The sequence below is a fragment of the Perca flavescens genome, chromosome 3, assembly GCF_004354835.1.
Source record: "Perca flavescens isolate YP-PL-M2 chromosome 3, PFLA_1.0, whole genome shotgun sequence".
Taxonomy (NCBI): domain Eukaryota; kingdom Metazoa; phylum Chordata; class Actinopteri; order Perciformes; family Percidae; genus Perca; species Perca flavescens.
Genome location: NC_041333.1, coordinates 2,580,762 through 2,602,641, shown reverse-complemented (window position 1 = coordinate 2,602,641; position 21,880 = coordinate 2,580,762). Strand labels below are relative to the sequence as shown.

The 21,880-nt window shown below is 41.1% G+C and overlaps 1 protein-coding gene across 1 annotated transcript in view; it reads right to left on the bottom strand.

The window, feature by feature from the left end:
• Nucleotides 1-4,150: 4,150 nt before the first annotated feature.
• b3glcta (beta 3-glucosyltransferase a) overlaps nucleotides 4,151-21,880 on the bottom strand; it is a 101,883-nt gene continuing 84,153 nt past the window's right edge. Inside the window, exons 12-15 of the mRNA XM_028574627.1 lie at nucleotides 9,213-9,312; nucleotides 8,499-8,618; nucleotides 7,482-7,626; nucleotides 4,151-4,537 (exon numbers count right to left, since the gene is read on the bottom strand). Coding sequence (XP_028430428.1) covers nucleotides 4,370-4,537; nucleotides 7,482-7,626; nucleotides 8,499-8,618; nucleotides 9,213-9,312 — 533 coding nt within the window. The 3' untranslated portion in view covers nucleotides 4,151-4,369. The remainder of the gene's footprint in view (nucleotides 4,538-7,481; nucleotides 7,627-8,498; nucleotides 8,619-9,212; nucleotides 9,313-21,880) is intronic.

Genomic DNA, 21,880 nt, shown 5'->3' with positions numbered 1-21,880 from the left:
TGACATTGAATTTATTCCGCGAGGCTAATTTGTGCAGGCCCAATTATATTACCCTTAAAGGACAACGCTGAATTATACATATACATCGACAGCCTTGCCAACATTCATTATCATGATTTCATTATTCCGAATAGACAAGCGAAGCTATGACTCTGGCTGAGGAACACCTTTTGAATCCTTAATGTTGAAAATCAGTACTTCATTTGATCAGATAGTATCAGGGAAATTTCCCATCGATATCAGACTGTTAACAAAGTTACACATTGGACTCATCAAACACCGCCGGGCTCATTTCTGTCTTGTGTGACAGAGAGGTGGGAGTGTAATTGCCAGTGGTCTCACATTAAGGAGAAAATATTAAAATATGAGTTTTGAATGAATCAGTTTGCACACTCTATCTGACCCCTAAACTGAAAACATGTAAAAAAACAAACAAAAGAAAACTAAAGTTACTGTCTCGCAGTTGTATACCTCCGCCAACTAGTCAAGATCCATGTCTGTCTAGACTCATATAATACATGTAATAAAGACTTTGAAGCAATTTAATAAAAAGATATTAGGTATCTTGTTTGATGAATTGCGGATGCTTCCTACACATCTTCACCTGGCCCCACAGATCATCTAAACAATCACCAGTTTCAAGGTGGGCACCCAAGATTAGTGTCACCAATTCAGTATCCGACCAAATGTCTTCACTTTTAGTTCGGAGTTATGGCGTTGAACAATGGCAAGAGAAGCAGGTTTTTTTTCAGGAACATTATGATGTCACAGTGAAATTGACCTTTGGGGTATAAAATGTCATCACTTCATGACTTTATCCTATCAGACATTGAGTTTAAAATGGATAGGAATATGGGAATTCTTGAGTTATGGCCAAAACGTATTTTGTGAGGTCACAGTGACCTTAATAATAAATAATAATAATACATTTAATTTATGGGCGCCTTTCTCGACATTCAAGGACACCCAACATGCACAAATAATAAAAGATCAAAACAGATGCACAACAAAGACAACGCAGATATACAAAGCAATTAAAAATAACAAACAAATACTATAAAAATTACAATGAGTATGCCAGTTTGACTATGGTAGGGTTTTAGAAGGGATTTGAATGTGGGGAGGAAGTCAGTGTCATGATGGCTTGTGGGAGTGAGTTAACCTTTGACCACCAAAAATGAAATGAGTTCATCCTTGAGTCCAAGTGGATGTCGAAAGAAATTCCCTCCAGGCGTTCCTGAATGGGACGGACATGAGGTCACAGTGGCCAACAACAGTCAGAGCCGCTAGCATGGCTAAAATGCTACAACAGAAATGTGATCATTGTATTTTACAGTACTCACAGGGCTGCATTTTTACCTAATGAGATAACTTACTGTAATTTGGGAGAATGAAGTTTCTGTGGCTCATGTCTCATAATTGATTTTGCTAAAGAGATCCGTGCAGTCACTGTTGTTCCCCTCGAATGGATGGAAAACAGATTGGCAACAAGTGAGATCACTGAGTGATGATAAAAGCCTCAGCTGAGCCAACTGTGACAGAGATTTGAGATGGCACTGACTGCGGCGGCTCTTCTCATCTGCTCCATTTTGGAGGCCCTGCTGGTCACAGTGAATCCTCTGAGGAGAGCGCACTCATGTTCAAACAGTCACCACTGAAAAATCTAAATCTTCCAACTGCTCTCCAGCCAGGACTCTCCACGGCTTTATTCAAATGTAGCTTTATGAATATTAATCCAGCCATGTGAACCAAAATCTTTAGTCACAAAGATGAAGGCAGACATTGAAATATGATGAGAACCTAAACTTTCTGCACAGTTTATTTGTAATGGAGCTAACGACTTCAAAGAGAGGAGTAAAGGTAAATAGGTGAAGAGGGAGTGTCTGATACAGTAGGTGCCACCTCCTTAACACTGTTCCCAATTTAATCCACAGCAATGCAGCCCACAGTTTTTAGGGTGACTATTGCTTTGGTACAAAGTGTCAAAGGCAGATAACTAAACACCTGGACGAACAAAACTGTCTGCATGAAACCTAGAAGTAAGCCAGAGGATAGTTTTTGCAATTTGATTGAATCAACCCTTTAAAATTGAGATCAGAGGATGAATATTGCCAAGTAAAGCCTTACAGATCCAGAATTGGGCCGATTCTTGTCTTTTGATCATTTGTTATTATCATGAGAAAATAATAAATACATCACCACCCCAACTGGATGAAAATTGTGAATTATGATAACACCGAAGAGAATAAAAAGGCAAAAAACATATTTACGAAAACAGTACACAGAGCAATATTGTGGCACAAATGACACATCCGTGGTGTTTTTTGAAGCACATGATGCTAAATCCCTTCAGTGTCTAAAGTGATGATCAAAGCTTCATTCATAGCTGCAGAGCTGATGTTGTGAGCAGGGTTAGACTGTGGTGCTCTTACTGCTGAGGACACTCAAGTCATGGCTTTCTTTCTGTGAACGTTGGATTTTCTCTGTGTTCAAAGTTGCACATGGTGCTTCTTTTGAGCCGGATTTCTTCAGGCCAAAAAAATTTAATATAAATTAAGAATTTTGTATTTCCCCTTCAGAGTGTTATACCTGGCAGTGTGGAGATGCTTTGAAACATTTATACCTTTATGTAGGGCAATACAATCTACAAAGAATATGATCCAACAGTTCAAAATTCCAAAAACATATTTTTCTTTTAACGTCCGTTCAATTTTCTTCTGAGGGGGTGGAGTGCATAACCTCAGTACTTCTAAAAACTCAGTCTTCAAAGAACAGGGAATAGAGAACGTCTTTCGGATTGAATGCAGCGCTTGACAAATGTTTTTTTAAGGATTAAAGCATAAAATTCAACCGCAGACAGTCGAACCCGAACGGGGTGTTGTTGCTGACACGCTAGAAATATTGGCGGAGCAAGCATGTTGTGAGGACCTACTTAGAATTATGAAGAGGATCTCCCTCAGTGCAAAGTACTGTCTTAGCACCACTCATCACTTTATGCTTGGGTGAGTCCCACAAGGAATTTAACTTGTTTCTTGCAAATAGGTTACAATTCATAGGTGTGTGAGGAGATGTCGCCTTGACTTAATGCACTGCTTCAAAAGCCTGAGGCTAATAGGCTTTTCATGAACTCGGGCCGGCCTACTGTGCTATTAGGACAGTGCAAATTTAGCACCACGATACTGACAGAGTCTATGAGCAGAGGAACATCTTCTGTATTACAGTGCGTCTTCCACAGACCGACAGTAATGACTTTTCCCATATTAACGTTTCAAATTTTCATCAGTTCAGTATAATTAATAGAGCCTTTCCTAATCCTCAGGTTTCTTTTGCGACTGTGAGGCAGCAGCTATTTCCAGTTTTACTTCTTTTTTTTTTTACTCAGAATGAAGCATTACAGCCGCAAATTAATTTTTTAGTTTGGCAAACAGCCAGGAGAAAGGTTTAATCCTTCAACAGAGACTCAAGGTCTTTGAAAGACCTTTAATAATGGTCAGCAAATCACTGGGCACGCCAATGAATTATCTGAGACTGTTCATTTCGTGAGAAACAAAAATGAAAATGAAAAATGGGTAATGATGTTGATAAAACGCATTTCTACCTCATACCTCAGTGTATCGACTAATTATGCTCCTTTTTTCCCTCTGACTGAGGTCAAAGAGAGCATTGAGAAACAGATGGTCTTAGTGTAATGAGGTTGTTTAGGTGAGTCAAAAGTAAAGGTAAGACGTTTATCGGCCTGAGAAGCAGTTATGGTCTCCATGTCGGGTACGTTTCGGAAGTAATTACAAACTTTCAGCATACTTTAGAGAGCTTTAATACCATTTAGCTGCACCACACAGTCTCTGTTTCACCGTCTTAGTCTTAGCCTCAATTAACCTTTAACAAATTTATCATTTATACATTACTGGTTAATACTAAATCCTATAATTAGGCCTCCAAAGAAATAGAAAAGCAAATCTCAAATATTTATATTTTTATGTCAAAATAGAGCACATTGTACTGCATTACTGATACTTTTTGAAAGACACAATATCTCCTAGAGAAGATCTTCCTCTGTAAGGTTCAGATTTTTCACATGATATAAATATACACATAATATATCCATATTTCCAAAATAACAGTAACCTCAACATGCAACTCAGCCATGAAGACACTCACAGATCAAGTCACGGAAACACGCTCGCATGGTCCCTTTTAATAACCGCTCGACATCAACAATACAAAAACATTTATATCTGTGAAGGACAATATTTCAGTTCCATGACTCCATCTCACACACACACACACACACACACACACACACACACACACACACACACACACACACACACACACACACACACACACACTAGTTGTGTGCTTAAAATGATTATAGCTCTGTCTTAGCGCTCTTATTAAGTCCATCTTTAGCTTCTGCCCTCAAGTCATCCTTAAGCCATTGGTTGAAAACAGCGATGGGGTCGATGTTCCAGTGTTTATGGAAAGAGATGGGCACCTGGTGAGCTAAGAAGTCTCTGGCATAGTCCTCTGGGCGCGCCTGAAAGGTAAGATTAAGTACAGTCATTTATATTTGGAAGCGGCGACAACAGACTGCGTAAAAGTGCTGCACACAGAGCAAGAGTGAAGGCATGAAAGTGTACGTTTATGCTGAAACAGATGCTGCATACTGAACACTGGGCAATGGAAACTATTGTTTTTAGAAATGATTTTTCCACCGCACCAAACACCACTAACTGAATTATTGAGTTGTTGATTTTATTCAAATTGATTCTCTGACAGATGGAGCTATAATTTGGATTAAATCAACGTATTGGTTAGTCAACTTCTTCAAAATCGGTGTCTTATTAAAGATCCTACACACTCATGGTGCACTCACACAGCTGATTTCACTCATTAACAGATTTAACAGAACATTGATAATGTTATTAGCAACACCTGTGCTTTTCCTACTATGACAAGTCCATATGTGTGCTGTTATTAGTCTGTAAGCTCATATACTATACATCCGAATCAACAACACGGCCTGAAAAGGTCAACAGATATGGATGCCCATTCAGGTTGACTAAACTCCTATTTAATTGAGTACTATAATGGCATTGCACAATGTTCCTAACCTTCACAAAACCAATTCTGCAACCATCTTAAGTTGTCCAATGATGTCAACAGTAGCAAGTTATACCATACGACGTGAATGCGACATGATGCAGCAGTTACATCATGTCAACAGAATGGGAAGAAAGGGAAAGCTCACATAACTGCCAGTATTGCAGTCATTTTTCTTCTCTTTGCCAAATGGGTGATATCGCGGCTGTCAGGAATTCCTGATATCTGCGACTTAGAATTACAAGTGCAGACATCTAAGATGACTTAAACATAAGTGGAGGTGTAATCAGCCAGCTAAACTGAAAACACCCGTGAGGGTGTGCAGGGCCTCTGAATATCAGATACGGGCCGGTTGTGCTGTCGACTACCAATAAGATAGAGGTCTCTCTCAGCTCTGGATGATGAGTCTGCAAAACTGGTGATGAAATGCGACTTTCTTTGCAGTTTATCGTTCAAAGGTGCCACGTATCTCACTGCAAAACCTCCTCTTTGACTGAACAGTGCTGAGGAGATTTGAAATGATGACTTTCCCCCAAGCCAAAAAATGATTAAATTATAAATGAAACTATTTCCAGTATATTTTGGCAAGAAAATACATGGATGGTATTTTATTCCAAAATGGGTAACCACTTCAGTCTCACCACCATACAGTAGGAACACACACTCACTCACACACACACACACACACACACACACACACACACACATCACGATATGAGGAAAATATGCGATTCGTGATAACGTTGTTGAATATCGCGATAACGATATTACTTGGGATAAATTAACAGGTATTAGAGTGTACTCAGTTCTGCCTTTCTGTTGCTTTCAGTATTCTTTTAAAATTCAACAAATTGCTTGTTGAATTTAAAACAAATAATCATTTCTGACATTCTATTATTGAACAAAGTGACAATGACACACATACTAAAAAAGAATGACATATACACTTGTATACACAAGTGCAGTTTTCTACTGATATTTTCTTTCAACTAACACAAAAAATCTCGTAGTGTCTATCACAATATGTCGCATCCTTTCTAGTGCTGCCGCAATTAGTCGACTTAGTCGACGTAATCGACCATTAAAATAAGCCGACGTCGTTGTTTTACTATCGACCGCCTATTTATTTTTGGTTTCGTGTCTCAAACGGCTCTCTGTAATTCAGCTCCACACCAGTCTGCTGGTTAATCTGCTCTCCTCTTACTTCCCCCTCCACCCCGCCTTCACTGCTCTGATTTGAAAAATGGCGGAGGCTGGTAAAGAGTGGTCTGTAACTTCACGTACAAGTTGAGCAGAGGCTGCACCGTTTGACCAGCGGGCAGTGGCGCGGCCGCGGTACACCAGGCCGCCGGATGGTGTTGCTAAGAACTTGCGATGTATAACTATTATAAGACCGGCCCTCGCGGTCTCGAAACACTACGGGCCCACCGGGAAAAGTCCCGACGCCGCCTCTGAACGTAAGTAAATGATTATTAATGAAACGGCGAGCAAGTCTGTACTGTTTATTAACTCTTGACAAGTACAATGACTGTCTTTGGATGTTAAACAGGCTACTTAGACTTTGGCAGTAATGTTTTAAACCCCGCCATGCACGCAAGTGTAAACGCGAGCAGCTACACACTGGCTGCGTGGCGTGAGCGTGGCGTGAGCGTGGCGTGAGCGTGGCGTGAGCGTGGCGTGAGCGTGGCGTGGCGCGTGGCGTGAGCGTGGCGTGAGCGTGGCGTGAGCGTGGCGTGAGCGTGGCGTGAGCGTGGTGTTTCTGTCTTTACACACCAGAAACGTGTCTGCTGCTGCTGCTAGCCTTGTCTGGACACATGGATGTACTGAACTCAAGCAGTAGTATATTTCATGTTAAACATAAATATATACTGCTCTGATTACAGCAAAGACAACATCAGCAGTATTGACGGCAAAATAGGCTACAGAATATTTCATTGTGTATTGACAGGTGCAATATTTGAAAATCGATTACATTTATGTCATTTTTTTTATTTGGTAACATTTAAGTTATTTATATTGTTTATGGCATAGTTGACATTTTATGTTTTGGCCCTTCAGTTGAGTTCAAAATAAAATGGACGAAATAACAAACACTTATTTTTTTTCCACTTGATTTTTTTCTTAAATTAGTTGTTAAGGTTAGTTGTTAAGTCAACTAATCGAAAAATTATTTGTTAGTGGCAGCATTAATCCTTTCGCAATATGTATATTGCGCCAGTTGATATTGCGATGACGATAAAAAAAACTATATATTGTGCAGCCCTAACACACACACACACACACACACACACACACACACACACACACACACACACACACACACACACACACACACACACACACACACAGAGGATGTATTGTAAGAGTGTTAATACAACCTGATGGAAGAGTGGACTGTGTGTGACAGGAAGTCCGAGGGCGTTGAAGCACATCCCCAGCACCATGTCATCCGGCGCGTCGTTGCTGTAGCACTTGCAGCCGCTGTTAAGAAGTCGGACCACAGCCTCCCTGCTGAACACCATCCTGCAGCATCACAGACACAGAAATGTTCAAATAGATACATAACACAGCCGATTTAGCTGCACTGTAAATGATCAGTTTAGAAGCAAATTTAAAAAAATGACCAGACAATAATAAGCGTGTCTTTCAGCTGTCATCTTAGCTTATTTCATTCAGTCGGTGAGAGGGCGACAGAGTTGTGAGTGAAACTGAAAATCAAACTGAGAGGGAGATGCGGTTTTCTGTGAATCGGCTCTGCACAACAGTGATGTGACATCTCTTTGAAAAGAGACGCAATTACACATAAAAAAACAAATCTTGGGTTGCCACTCAAAACAGTTATTAGAAGATATCACTTTGAGAAAACTGGCAGTTGCAGTGCTGTAAAGTGTCACAGCAAGTGACGTGTCCCTAAATAGAGTTTCTCACACAGCTCAAGATTCATCTATTGTACAGCCTTCCTCCAGCACTGACAGCTGACATAGCACGTTTGCTTACTGCCTACTTTTTCTTGCATGTAATAAGAAATTATGGATCTTTTGGAGTTGTCTTTTCTTTTTGTGCTATAGTTTTTCTTGCAGTAACCAACAGTTTGCATGATGTAGTGTAGTATTAAGAGTATTAAGCACTGACTCCCTGTCCTAACTTATCAATTGATGACCATCTGTTTACTGTATTTTGCGGTTATTCCATATTTTCATTAAGTATCTTAAATATTACAGTATGCAGCCTGCAAACCGCAATGTCCCTCAAGGGAGCAATGTAATTTTAAACTGAATTGAAATGGTTTATCTGTAAATTACAGATTACAGGTTTTCCATTACATACGTTATAGTCCCTGTGCTTGCGTATATCTTTCATCATTATTCCCCAGGCATCCGAGCTGCAAAACTCACCCTCCACCCCCCGTGATGTAGCTGTAGCCGCCTTGGCTCAGGCCGTAGCCGTACCTCTCCCCGAGACACACTGGTTCAGAGGGGTTGTAACAGCTCAGCAAGACCTGCAGTCTGGAGAGGCTACAGGAAGCACAGATCAAACTCATCATCATTATATACACATCCCTTTGCATACACACATATGAAACTGTCCATTTAGAAGCTGTGATATTTTTTTATTTTATTGATTTGATAGGGACCATGCATATTTATGAACATTGTTCACAACATTGTTAAAAACACCATGTAAATATGCCAGAATTAGTAAAAAATAACTACTTATATATATATATATATATATATATATATATATATATATATATATATATATATATATATATATATATATATATAACTGCTCTCCCTCAGGCACTATTACACAGCCAGAGGCTTCCATATGGAGGGGAAACCTGATGGATATAAAGTGAAGCCAGCTGGACTTGAATTATGTACTGAGCTTTTTAGATGTTCGGCAGGATGGTTTTATTTCTGGAACTAATTTCCACAAAATGACTTAATTCCAAGCCTCTCTCTCTTTCACTGTGCAAACCTTTTCATGGCTGAGACTGACTGTTACAAAATGCATGAATAAATGTCACTCTTTGAGAGAAATGAAAGCATGGCATTTAAAGAATAAGACGTTGAAAAACCCCTTTCTAGATCATGAAAATATACCTGATGAGTGTGTCATCGTCCACAACGAGGAGCCACTTGGTGTTTGGGACAGAGCTGCTTAGAAATCTTTGAAGGATTGCAAACGTCTTCCCGCAGTGACCTGCAAACAGAGACGTGATATCAATGCACTGGCCTGTACCACTTAATCACATATTGACCATGTGCTGTATTTACAAAGATAAATGACCTTGTAAGAAAAATGCACTTAATCAGGCATTTACATGCACACACACGCCTGCATACACACAAACACACACAGGACAACAGCTCTGCCACAAAAAGGAAAGAGTGTAGTCATAAATTATGCTAAAGCTAAAGGATTTGAAAAGGTGTCAGGCAACATTTTACTTTGGATAAGACATTACTGTAACTGGGTTCGATTAGATAGGGTTTATTTACACAATATCAAAAAAAACAATTGCATCAAACACTTTGTTAATTAGACTTTCCTTCTCTTGATAGTAGCCTTTGAGGAGGCAATACAGATGAGTAGGACTACTGTGCTCTAACCTAGTCTGCATCACCGGAAGTACATTTCCATGATAAAGCCATGATCCACACGCCAAATGTCAGGCTTTGCTTCTCTCCTTTGGTCTCTGTGTGTTGCCATTTTTGTTTTTTTTAGATACATTTTTTATTATTTTTTAGCACCATCCAGACATACACAACAAATTCCACAATATGTGCCAGGTAATGTCAAGTGGTATATAGAACAGATGAACACAAATTGAACAAGAACAAAAACCCTCTCCCACCCCCCACCCCCCACCCTCTGTGGTCTCGAGGAAAACAAAACAAATAAACAGAAACCACACCTTGCCTAGTCCCTCTCTTCTAGTTCTTGTGGCGTTGAGGTCATTAGGTCTGATATTTGTGCTTCTGTGCTTTTCCATAGGCTAATAGTTAATGGCTTTGCTAATCCTTACTGTAGAGAGCTCAAGCATAACTATGTCTAGAAAATACGCCAACCACTGTTTTATACAAAGCGAGTGGGGAGGGGGGAAGCCAGCGCTGAGCTATCACTTTCTTGGTTGCAGTTGATCCAGCTAGCCAAATCTTCCTCTGTCTGTCAAGCAAGTGTAATTTAGAGTCATCATTAAGTAACAAAACAATCAGGTCAGTAGGAAATAGATATCCTATCCCATCAGATATTATTGAGGTTGTTTTTATTCCAAAACTCATGCACCTGTTTACAGTTTTTGTTCAGGTTGACTGAATGTGCAATAGGGAGTGGGAATGGCTTTAGAGACGTATCTCTTCTGAGGAGTCCAATATGTTCTATGGCGTGGTTCCCAACCTGGGGTCTGCGCTCCCCTTAGGGGGGCACCAAAGATCACAGAGGGGGCGCCAGTCTTTATCTGGTTGAGGTTAAGGTAAAAAAAAATATGTTAAAAAATGATAATAATACACTAGAATCAGATAACGTATATAAAAGTCTGTATAAAAATTATATTTTTAGTTCTTGCTTAAAATTGTAGGCAGGCTACTTAGTAGGTCAAACCTCCAGGACCTCTTAACCTGGGACCCTTGCTGTCAGCTGCTATCATCCTCGTTTTTCCTGCCGCCACGGCATCACTATTTTATGAACGAAACATGTCGGAGAAACGTAAAAGTGATGATGACTCCTCTGTATCAAAAAAGAAAGTAAGGCTCTATCTTGAGAGTTACCTCAACTTTGGTTTTATTGAAGGACAGGACAAGTTTCGGCCAGAATGTGTCATTTGTGGCGAGAAGCTAGCTAATGACAGCATGAAGCCAAGCAAAATGAAACGACACCAAGAAACAAAACACCAGGAGACTGTTGGCGAAGGCCAGGACTTTTTTGAGAGGAAAAAGCAACATGCACTATCAAAAAGATCCACGGACGTCAGAAAATCATTTGAAAGAGCCGGCAGGGATTTACACAGAGTAACGGAGGCGTCATTTGAGTGTTCGCTATTAATTGCCAAGGCTAAAAAGCCACACACTATTGGAGAGCAGCTAATCAAACCCGCCTGCCTGAAAATTGTAGAGAGACTGTGTGGCCCACAGGCGGTGGATAAAGTGAAAACCGTCCCACTCTCTGATAACATGGTCAAAGACAGAATTGATAAAATGGCTGGAGATTGTCAAAACCAGCTGCACAAGACACTTAGAAATGTTCCCTTTGCCATTCAGTTGGATGAAACGACAACAGTGTCAGACGATTGAAGGAAAAAGCCCCCGGATGCGCAATTTTTCACTGTATGTTACATTGCCAAGCCTTAGCCAGTAAAAAAACTTTCAGAAGACCTCCGTGACACCCTGGCAACTGTTGTTAAAGTTGTAAACTTCATCAAAGCTCGCCCTACGAACAAGAGACTGTTTGCCCAGCTGTGTGAGGATGAAACGCATCAAACACTGCTGTTACACACAGAGGTATGTTGGTTGTCGCGTGGACAAGTGCTTGTGCGTTTCATGGAACTGCAGGAAAAAATAAAGGAATTCTTGCAAGATCACAATCGACAGCTGTGCGAACAGCTGACTGACGCATTCTGGATCAAAACGGCATACCTAGCAGACATATTTGCTCTCTATAATGAGACACACAAGCGGATGCAAGGCCCCGAATCAAACGTCATGCAGTGGAAAGACGCTCTCAGCGCTTTTGTGCACAAATTGGAATACAGAGTTGGGAAAATGTCAAAAGGAGAGCTGCAACAATTTCCACTGCTGATGAAACAGTCTTGTGACAGTGGCCCTCATTTATGAAACGTGCGTACGACCTAAAACAGGCGTACGACGGGCGTACGCCGATTCTTACGCAAAGCTCGGCATTTATCAGTTTGGACGTGAGCGTAGGCTGCGATCAAATCTCACGTCTGGTCTGAACTCGTGTACGCAAATTCTCGAGTCAGTGTGGACTTGCGGTGCAGCATATAATCAGTTTAACAGGAGAAGGAGAAGTCATCAGTTGATCACGTATCAGTAATGGCAGATCTGGCTCTTTTAGAAGACCTCTATGCGCCGGTCTGAAACATTGTTTTAGCCTGGGGGGGTTCTGCACAACATCGCACCGGAAGACACGGTGCCATAAATGTAGCGATGGAGCCAGATGAGCCGATGCCCAGAGAGCAGTGTCCAGAACAGACCCAACTGAGGGCTATATGAAGGAGACAGGATATTATTACTCACTTTTAAAAGGTAGCCTATAGTGTTATGTTTGGCAGGAAACATGACAATGGACAACATTTTTATTTATTCTTCAGGTTTTTGTTTCTCTTTCAAGTGAATGATTTATTTCTGCCATTGACCGAGTTATTTTGGCTTGTTTTTCCAGCCCCTCTGCTGTCAGGAGACAGGGTCCAGCACGGGGGGGCGGAGGACACGCGCTCTCCCTCAGCTGTTGCCTCGTTCCGACAAACACGAGTAAAATAAAAGACACTGCATAAACTCCGCTACCGTGTGTTTATTTAATTATAGGTACTCCTACATGTAGGCCTAATAGATTGCAATAGAAGCCTGTATATTACTATTAGGACTATAGAAAATGTGTCAAGGATGTATAAATTAAATAGGCTAAACTTCAGCTGGAGTCCGATTTACTACGGCAACACTGTTGACCGCATCAGTGATCTCTTTTCATCCCGCATTCTTTCTACAGCCTTTAATACCAGTTTTCAGGCTGCCAAATAGTCCACACGTTAGTGCAAATGAACCGGAGATATCAGGGTTTCAATCTCCACCTCTGAAAAGTGTTGCTTCTCAGCCGGATTACGTCTCGCCATGTCGTAAATTGTAGGGGCGAGGCCTCAAAACCCAGAATATATTGGGGCGTGATATTTAAATGACGATCGTTTCCAGCCGCCGCATTTATCAATGTACGACCATTCTTACGCTCAGATTGGTGTGATACGAACTTTTCATGAATCCCACGTGAAGCCTGTCGTAAGATGATTTCTGCGCTCATATCTGCGCTGGTTTCTACGTTAGGTTGATAAATGAGGGCCACTGTGCGTGCGTCTTTGCGCACTGAGTTTACCCGACACGTGAACTTGCTCCAGGAGGACATTAACTCCTGTTTTGCCGATGTTGACGAGTACTTATCAAAAGAGTTGTGGGTGATGGACCCCTACATTTCCAGCATGGAGGAAGTGGAATACATCGGCTGTGAAGATGAGCTTGCTGAACTTCAAGCTGATTCTGCGTCAAAGAAATATTTCCAGAACGGATACAAAAAGTTTTGGATCGTCAAAGGACACGCTGTTGCACCAAGACTGGCCAAACACGCAATTACAAGGATTATTCCATTCAGCCCCACGTATCTGTCTGAGACGGCCTTCAGCGCCCTTGTAACAATAAAAACAAAGGCCCGTAACAGACTCGATGTACACCAGGGGTCTCATTTATAAACGTGGCGTACGCACAAAACTGGGCTGAAAACGTGCGTACGCCACTTCCCACGCAAAGGTTGTGATTTATAAAAAACAAACTTGACGGGAGAATGTTTGGTCCTCCACGCAAACTTTGACCCATGCGTACGCACATTTTGGAGACAAAATAGGAATTGGCGACGCAGATGGTGAGGTGGTGAACTGAAGTCAGACTGCAGAAAGTACATGTGGGAATAATGTATTACTCTTAGTGGCCCTCATTTATCATTCTTGCGTAGAAATGGGCGTATATGTTGGGGTAAGATTATGCTTACACTCCTCTCACCGCCTGATTTATGAAGCTGTGCGTACCTTTGAAATCCAAGTGTACGCAATACCTGCCCTTGATAAATGCTGTGGCATTTAAATATCACGCCCCAATATATTCTGGGTTTTGAGGCCTCGCCCCTACAATTTACGACATGGCGAGACGTAATCCGGCTGAGAAGCAACACTTTTCAGAGGTGGAGATTGAAACCCTGATATCTCCGGTTCATTTGCACTAACGTGTGGACTATTTGGCAGCCTGAAAACTGGTATTAAAGGCTGTAGAAAGAATGCGGGATGGAAAGAGATCACTGATGCGGTCAACAGTGTTGCCGTAGTAAATCGGACTCCAGCTGAAGTTTAGCCTATTTAATTTATACATCGACACATTTTTCTATAGTCCTAATAGTAATATACAGGCTTCTATTGCAATCTCTTAGGCCTACATATGTAGGTGTACATATATTTAAATAAACACACGGTAGCAGAGTTTATGCAGTGTCTTTTATTTTACTCGTGTTTTTTTTCATAAGTCAGAACGAGGCAACAGCTGAGGGAGAGTGCGTGTCCTCCACCCCCCCGTGCTGGACCACCACCCCGACCCTGTCTCCTGACAGCAGAGGGGCTGGAAAAACAAGCCGAAATATCTCAGTCAATGGCAGAAATAAATCGTTCACTTGAAAGAGAAACAAAAACCTGAAGAATAAATAAAAATGTTGTGCATCGTCATGTTTCCTGTACTGAATATCATTGCCAAACATAACACTATAGGCTACCTTTTAAAAGCGAGGAATAATAATATCCTGTCTCCTTCATATAGCCCTCAGTTGGGGCTGTTCTGGACACTGCTCTCTGGGCATCGGCTCATCTGGCTCCATCACTACATTTATGGCACCGTGTTTTCCTGCGAGATGTTGTACAGAACCCCCCCAGGCTAAAACAATGTTGCACACCGGCGCATAGAGGTCTTCTTTTAGTTTGTCAGTGCGTTTTGTGGTGTTAGGAATTGTTTTTCTGCGCATTTCCGCACTAACTCAAAACGTGCGTACATGTACACCACCTCCTGAGCTGGCGTTGGATTTGAGCGTACCGTACGCCAACGTCCATATTGATAAATCCCAAAGTCACCGTGGTTTTGGGTGTACGCTGGAAATTTGGTGTACGCACTTTTGATAAATGAGGGCCAATATGTTTAAGTATTAAAGAATAATGCCTCACGCACATTTCTTCACACCATATGAAGATTAAATCCAGCAGTGTTATTTGCGCTTGTACTGAGTGATAATTGTTCCATAAACACCTCAAACTCAAATCTTAAATAAAAACTTAATATTTAATCAGCACTATCTCGCCGTCACCATGGCCCTCATTTATGAAACGTGCGTACGACCTAAAACAGGCGTACGACGGGCGTACGCCGATTCCTACGCAAAGCTCGGCATTTATCAATTTGGACGTGAGCGTAGGCTGCGATCAAATCTCACGTCTGGTCTGAACTCGTGTACGCAAGTTTTCGAGTCAGTGTGGACTTGCGGTCCAGCATATAATCAGTCTAACAGGAGAAGGAGAAGTCATCAGTTGATCACGTATCAGTAATGGCAGATCTGGCTCTTTTAGAAGACCTCTATGCGCCGGTCTGCAACATTGTTTTAGCCTGGGGGGTTCTGCACAACATCGCACCGGAAGACACGGTGCCATAAATGTAGCGATGGAGCCAGATGAGCCGATGCCCAGAGAGCAGTGTCCAGAACAGACCCAACTGAGGGCTATATGAAGGAGACAGGATATTATTCTTCACTTTTAAAAGGTAGCCTATAGTGTTATGTTTGGCAATGATATTCAATACAGGAAACATGACGATGCACAACATTTTTATTTATTCTTCAGGTTTTTGTTTCTCTTTCAAGTGAATGATTTATTTCTGCCATTGACCGAGTTATTTTGGCTTGTTTTTCCAGCCCCTCTGCTGTCAGGAGACAGGGTCCAGCACGGGGGCGGAGGACACGCGCTCTCCCTCAGCTGTTACCTCGTTCCGACAAACACGAGTAAAATAAAAGACACTGCATAAACTCCGCTACCGTGTGTTTATTTAATTATAGGTACTCCTACATGTAGGCCTAATAGATTGCAATAGAAGCCTGTATATTACTATTAGGACTATAGAAAATGTGTCAAGGATGTATAAATTAAATAGGCTAAACTTCAGCTGGAGTCCGATTTACTACGGCAACACTGTTGACCGCATCAGTGATCTCTTTTCATCCCGCATTCTTTCTACAGCCTTTAATACCAGTTTTCAGGCTGCCAAATAGTCCACACGTTAGTGCAAATGAACCGGAGATATCAGGGTTTCAATCTCCACCTCTGAAAAGTGTTGCTTCTCAGCCGGATTACGTCTCGCCATGTCGTAAATTGTAGGGGCGAGGCCTCAAAACCCAGAATATATTGGGGCGTGATATTTAAATGACGATCGTTTCCAGCCGCCGCATTTATCAATGTACGACCATTCTTACGCTCGGATTGGTGTGATACGAACTTTTCATGAATCCCACGTGAAGCCTGTCGTAAGATGATTTCTGCGCTCATATCTGCGCTGGTTTCTACGTTAGGTTGATAAACATACTGATCAGCATTCACGAGGTGCTTTGCATTGACTATTTATGGTTAAAAATGGGCGTGTACAGGGCGGGATAAGAGGTTGATTTACGTACGCACACTTGTAGTCAATCTGTGATTTATAAAGGGAACATTGCTTACAGGTGTGTGTACGCACGGTTTTATAAATCTGACTTTTTTTCGGCGTACGCCAATTTGGGCTTTTGGGCGCACGTACACTTATAGTAAGGATCCTACGCACTGTTTTATAAATGAGACCCCTGGACTTTAGGCTGGCTGTCACTAACCTCACACCGGACATTCCATCCCTAGTCATAGGTATGCAAGCCCAAGGTGGCCATTAGTACATGAATGAACAGGATGACACAGAGTAAAACATGTTCATAACAGTTTAATAAGTTATTGATTATCAGTGTTACATTAGAGCCAAATTAATACATAATGTGCTGTCGCTGTGTTAAAACAGGTTTATCATGATGTACATTTGCATAAAAAGGAAGACTCTGATTGTTATTGTTACTGAGCCAAATTCATTCTTAATAGCTTTGTCAAAACCACATGAAGTGCATGTGCATTTTGAAACTGCCCCTGTTTCAGTTATATGTTATGAGGGAGCTCTTGGACAGATGTGCTGATTAACCACTATTCTGATAATGACTTATTATTATTTTGGTAAGGATGTGTGTGAAAAGGCAACCTGTGTTGAGTTGTTAAAAGAGATATTTACCAAAGCTTAAGGGCCTAAGAATGGAAACAATCATAATTGCTTTTTTGTTTATTAAAAAAAAAAGACTTGGAAGTAATTACTTAATTTGTGTGTGTGTGTGTGTCTTCCGGCAGTTAGGGGGCTCAGCTTTTCTTAGACATAAGTAGGGGGGGCGCCAAGAAAAAAAGGTTGGGAACCACTGTCATATGGCATATGTTGAAGTGGATGTACTAGTGATTTGGGTTCTTGGAACAGTGGGAAATGTTGTCCCAAACTGTCTCCCAATTATTTGCGTTCCCCTCAGGGCTCAGCTCTGGTTCCCATATCTTTAGTATTGGGAGTTCTCCTATGGATATTTGCATCTGTTTAGCATAAATCTTGGACACTAATCCTCACAGGAAAATCAACAAACCATTTAATGACTGGATGCGTTGCCGTTTTTTAAAATCCCTTCGCTACGGGAAACAACAACCTCCGAGCTAGCAAGCTACATGCTGAAAATGGCCAAGTTTTGAGGGAAATTTGGATTGTGCAACAAGGCAGGCCTGCTTGGTTCTTTCTGGGAATGATTTTAAACATTTACAAAGAACAGCATTTACTCTATAACTGGGATGTTTTGGGACCAAGTTCCTTCCTGAGACTATTTTGCAGAGCTAAGCGCCACCCAAGAAGATTGATTGGTTTAAAGAGTGCTTTTTTCTCCTATCCTAGAATGGATCTGTGGTGTAGTCAGACCTTGCTCCACATCACTGTGAAGATAGATCTGGCAATGTGAGACTAGCCCTAACCTTACAAGGGTGCAGAACATTTGCAACTTATATTTTAGCATTAAACGGACAATTGGGTGAACAAGTAGCGGTTCTGCATTGAGCTCAAGGATACCTCAAAGGCAGATGTGGCTGTAGGCGGACATATCAGCCACTGCAGTGATACAACAAGTGTCAAACATTCAAGGGGCAAAATGACTCCCCCAGCTTTTTAAGACTCCTATTGTACAATATAAAGGAAATCTTTCCAATTCTGGCATCTCAAAGAAATCATAAGGTATGTCTGGCATGATGGGCCAGGAAAATCAAACTTTTCCTACTCTGGCATGTTTGACATGACTCTCAGATGGAACAAAATATTCTGCCAACTCCTGAAAACAAAAACAGTGATGTGGTAGTACACAAGTGATACGAGGAACCCGAAAAAATATACTCATCAGAATCCAAATATCTGCACACCATCAGAGAGCTGAGACATGGAAATCCCTGGTGGCAAGCATCGCAAAGAATACTGAGGCCCTACTGTTTTATTTATAAAAGGCACCCAAGGTGTTTTTCCCCTAGTATCTGAATATAACATAAGAAAGGACACCTTGAACTGCTGACAGAATAAAATCCAAAAACATACTTTTAGAGGCAGATCTCCAGACAAGCCAATCTTATTTCTGGTTTGCGGAGGTTAGTGAGGGATGTTCAGGAGCATGGGAAGATGCAGTAGGTTCCATGGTCATGTCTCATGCAGCATCTATCTGTATTAAAATGTCAGCACAAAAATGAGACCTATCACCCCTACACCTGAGCATAATACTACACAAAGTTCCTCAGCGAGTATCTATCACCAGGTCTTTGCTATCCCTTTGAGTGCACACTTGACTTTTCTGTTAATACAAGACTTTATTTTTCTTTGTGACTACAGATGGCAGCATAATTACCCAGACAGTTTTAAATGGAGTCAAAGCTTGTTTCTACAGGCAACCAAGTGAATGTATTTCATGGTTATAGTCTAGAATTATCTATCCATCTATCTATGATACATGGCTGCTTTATTAGTGTCATGATTTTTTTCCCCACATCTTGTAGCAAAATATATTGTTCCGCTTTTTACAGAAAAAAAAAAAATATATACAAAAATACTGTAGTTTACACACACACACACACACACACACACACACACACACACACACACACACACACACACACACACACACATTAGTGATAATAGTTTTATGACTTGGCTGTCAAAGCACAGGCAAGTCAATGGAATCAATGAAGTCAGTGGAAGGTGAAAAATAATAAATATTAATGGTGGTGGCTGCAGATTCCTCACATATTGATGACTGTTGACTGTAGATGAAGTCCAAGACAGCTCTCAGCAAGCATTAGCATAAAGCTTGAGGTCTTAGAAATGAAACAAACAGGTCAACAAAAAGAAAGAAATGATGTCCTGACTTTGACAGTTATCGGATCTGAATTTTAGTCCGATAACTGATTCAGTACCATTTGGGTATTTGGCACTGAGAGATAGATTAACTGACTTTTCATTTGACCTCAATCATATATCATTTCAGTGCATACTTATCTGATTAATGCAGTGGCTAGTGGCTTTACTATATCCCTTTGTGACTGACTCCATTGCATATTTGTTTTTAAAGATACAGTACAATGCACATTTTATTTTCTGTTGTCATGGTGTTTAATCAAGGGCCAATCAACTTTAAAATCTCAATTTTTCTAGACATCAGAAGCAAACCACTGGTAAAAAAAAAATCCAATCTACTGCTCTGTTTGATTGGCAGTATGCACAGTTACTAAACTGACAGTGGCTTCAGTATCTGGCAGCTTACCAAAGTAGAGAAAATCCCGCTGCCTTGATGATGGACTGTGGATTGCTGCCAAAATTCCAACACTTGAGTGTTGTCTCCCGAAAGTAGAAAATATGGCATGCAGTGGAAGGCAAAATTAAAGGAAAAGAGACACTTTCTCCAATATGATCTATGAGAAAGACTTATCCAACACTGGCTTCCGAAAATACAAACAGAATTTATCGGTTGAGAGGAGCAGAGCCAGGGCATTTTCTGGAGTAAGACATCAAACTCACACAAACTTCACACCAGCAGCACCCTGGGTTAGCTAATATGTCGAGGTATGCAAATGAGCAGGTTTGAGAAGCCAGACAACATCCACTCGGGTTTTTTTCCGCTCGTGGCCTAACCAGCTGCCAGCCTGCCAGCTTCGCAGTATGCAAACTGTGAAAAAGAGCACACAGCATCTTTGCCCTGACCCCAGTATCTGTCGTATGGAGGGACAACATCATGACAGACCTAATTTAAAAACATTGAATATTAATATTGCTCTGCTCAGTGGAAATGAACAGACGACCATTTAACACATCTTTAGATTAGAATATGTTACCAGTTCTACCTAAAACTGCATCAATTACTTAAAAAATCAATAGATATTTCAAGAAAAAAATGGTAAACACTCGCTAGATCCACCTTGTCAAGCTAGCTATATATCATATCATAGTAAACTTCATATCTTTTTGGGACTTTTTGGGGGTTTTGTACTGTTGGTTGAGTAAAACAAGCTATTTGAATAGATTCCATTACAACAGACATTTGTTTTAAATTATTTTATGACATCTTTGACACCAAATGATTAATTAATTAGACACCTTGTGAAGGCGTCAATGTGTTTTCTTTCTCTGTCACAGGTGCCTGTATGAGTTACATTTTTTAGTTTTTAGATACTGATGTTATACTGGACTCACTTCATCACTTCAGTGGTTTATTTCTAATATGGACAGGACGTCAGAAACACAATTCGGTATAATGCAATCTAGTACGTCACCACCAATGGGATGGAAACCATGCAATCGTTGATATACTACACAGCAATCAGTGAGAGAACTAGAGAATATGTAAACAAAAAAGCTGCCAGATTGTATTTGTATCTATTTAAACCATTAACTCTATTAGGTGTAAATTCAACAAGTCTTATAAAACTATCGCTGCACAGTACATGAACATTAAAGTGCCCATATTATGCTCATTTTCAGGTTCATAACTGTATTTTAAAGTTGTACCAGAATAGGTTTACATGGTTTAATTTTCAAAAAACACCATCTTTTTGTTGTACTGCACAGCTCTCTCTCACTGCTGCAGATCCTCTTTTCACCTGGTTTCTGTTTTAGCTACAGAGTGAGACCTCTTTTCATCTTCTTCTTCACTGCTATCTTTGATTGCACTCGCACATGCTCAGTAGCTCAGATGTAGAGCATGTCAGCTAGCTAACTCTAGAGACAGTAAAAGAAAGCCTGTTTCTCCAACTTTGGTCAGTTACAAGGCAGGATTAGCTGTGAGACTTCTAAATGAGGGTGCACATGTAAGTAGTTCTTTTGTAGATTATGGTGAACCTGTGTGTTGTAGCAGTGCTTTGCTATTGAGGACGACGTAGCATGCTAGCGTTAGAATGCTCACGCTAACGCTACGAGCTAACGGTTGCGGTTAGCCAGCTCATTTCGGACTGTGACGTCACAGTCCGAGCCGATTTTGAACAGCTCACTAGGAGACTGAAGGCAGGACACATTCAGAAACCAGATCTCACTCAAAACACCATGGATGGATTTTTTTCAAAGTTTGTATGTGTGTGGAAGCACCAGAGACACAAAAGAACACCCCAAATCCCAGAAAAAGTGATTTTTTCATAATATGGGCACTTTAAAAGGTGCTGTAGGTAGGATTGCGAAGATCCAGGACTTAGCCAAAAAATTTGAACATCGACAACTTCTCAGTCCCCCCCGCTTTCTGCTAAAGCCCAAAACGGTCTCCTAAGCCGCCCAACCCCCACAAGGGAGAATCAATGTGTGTTCATGAGCAGTGATTCACACGCAGACACCCCCCCTGACCCTGACTGGTGCAT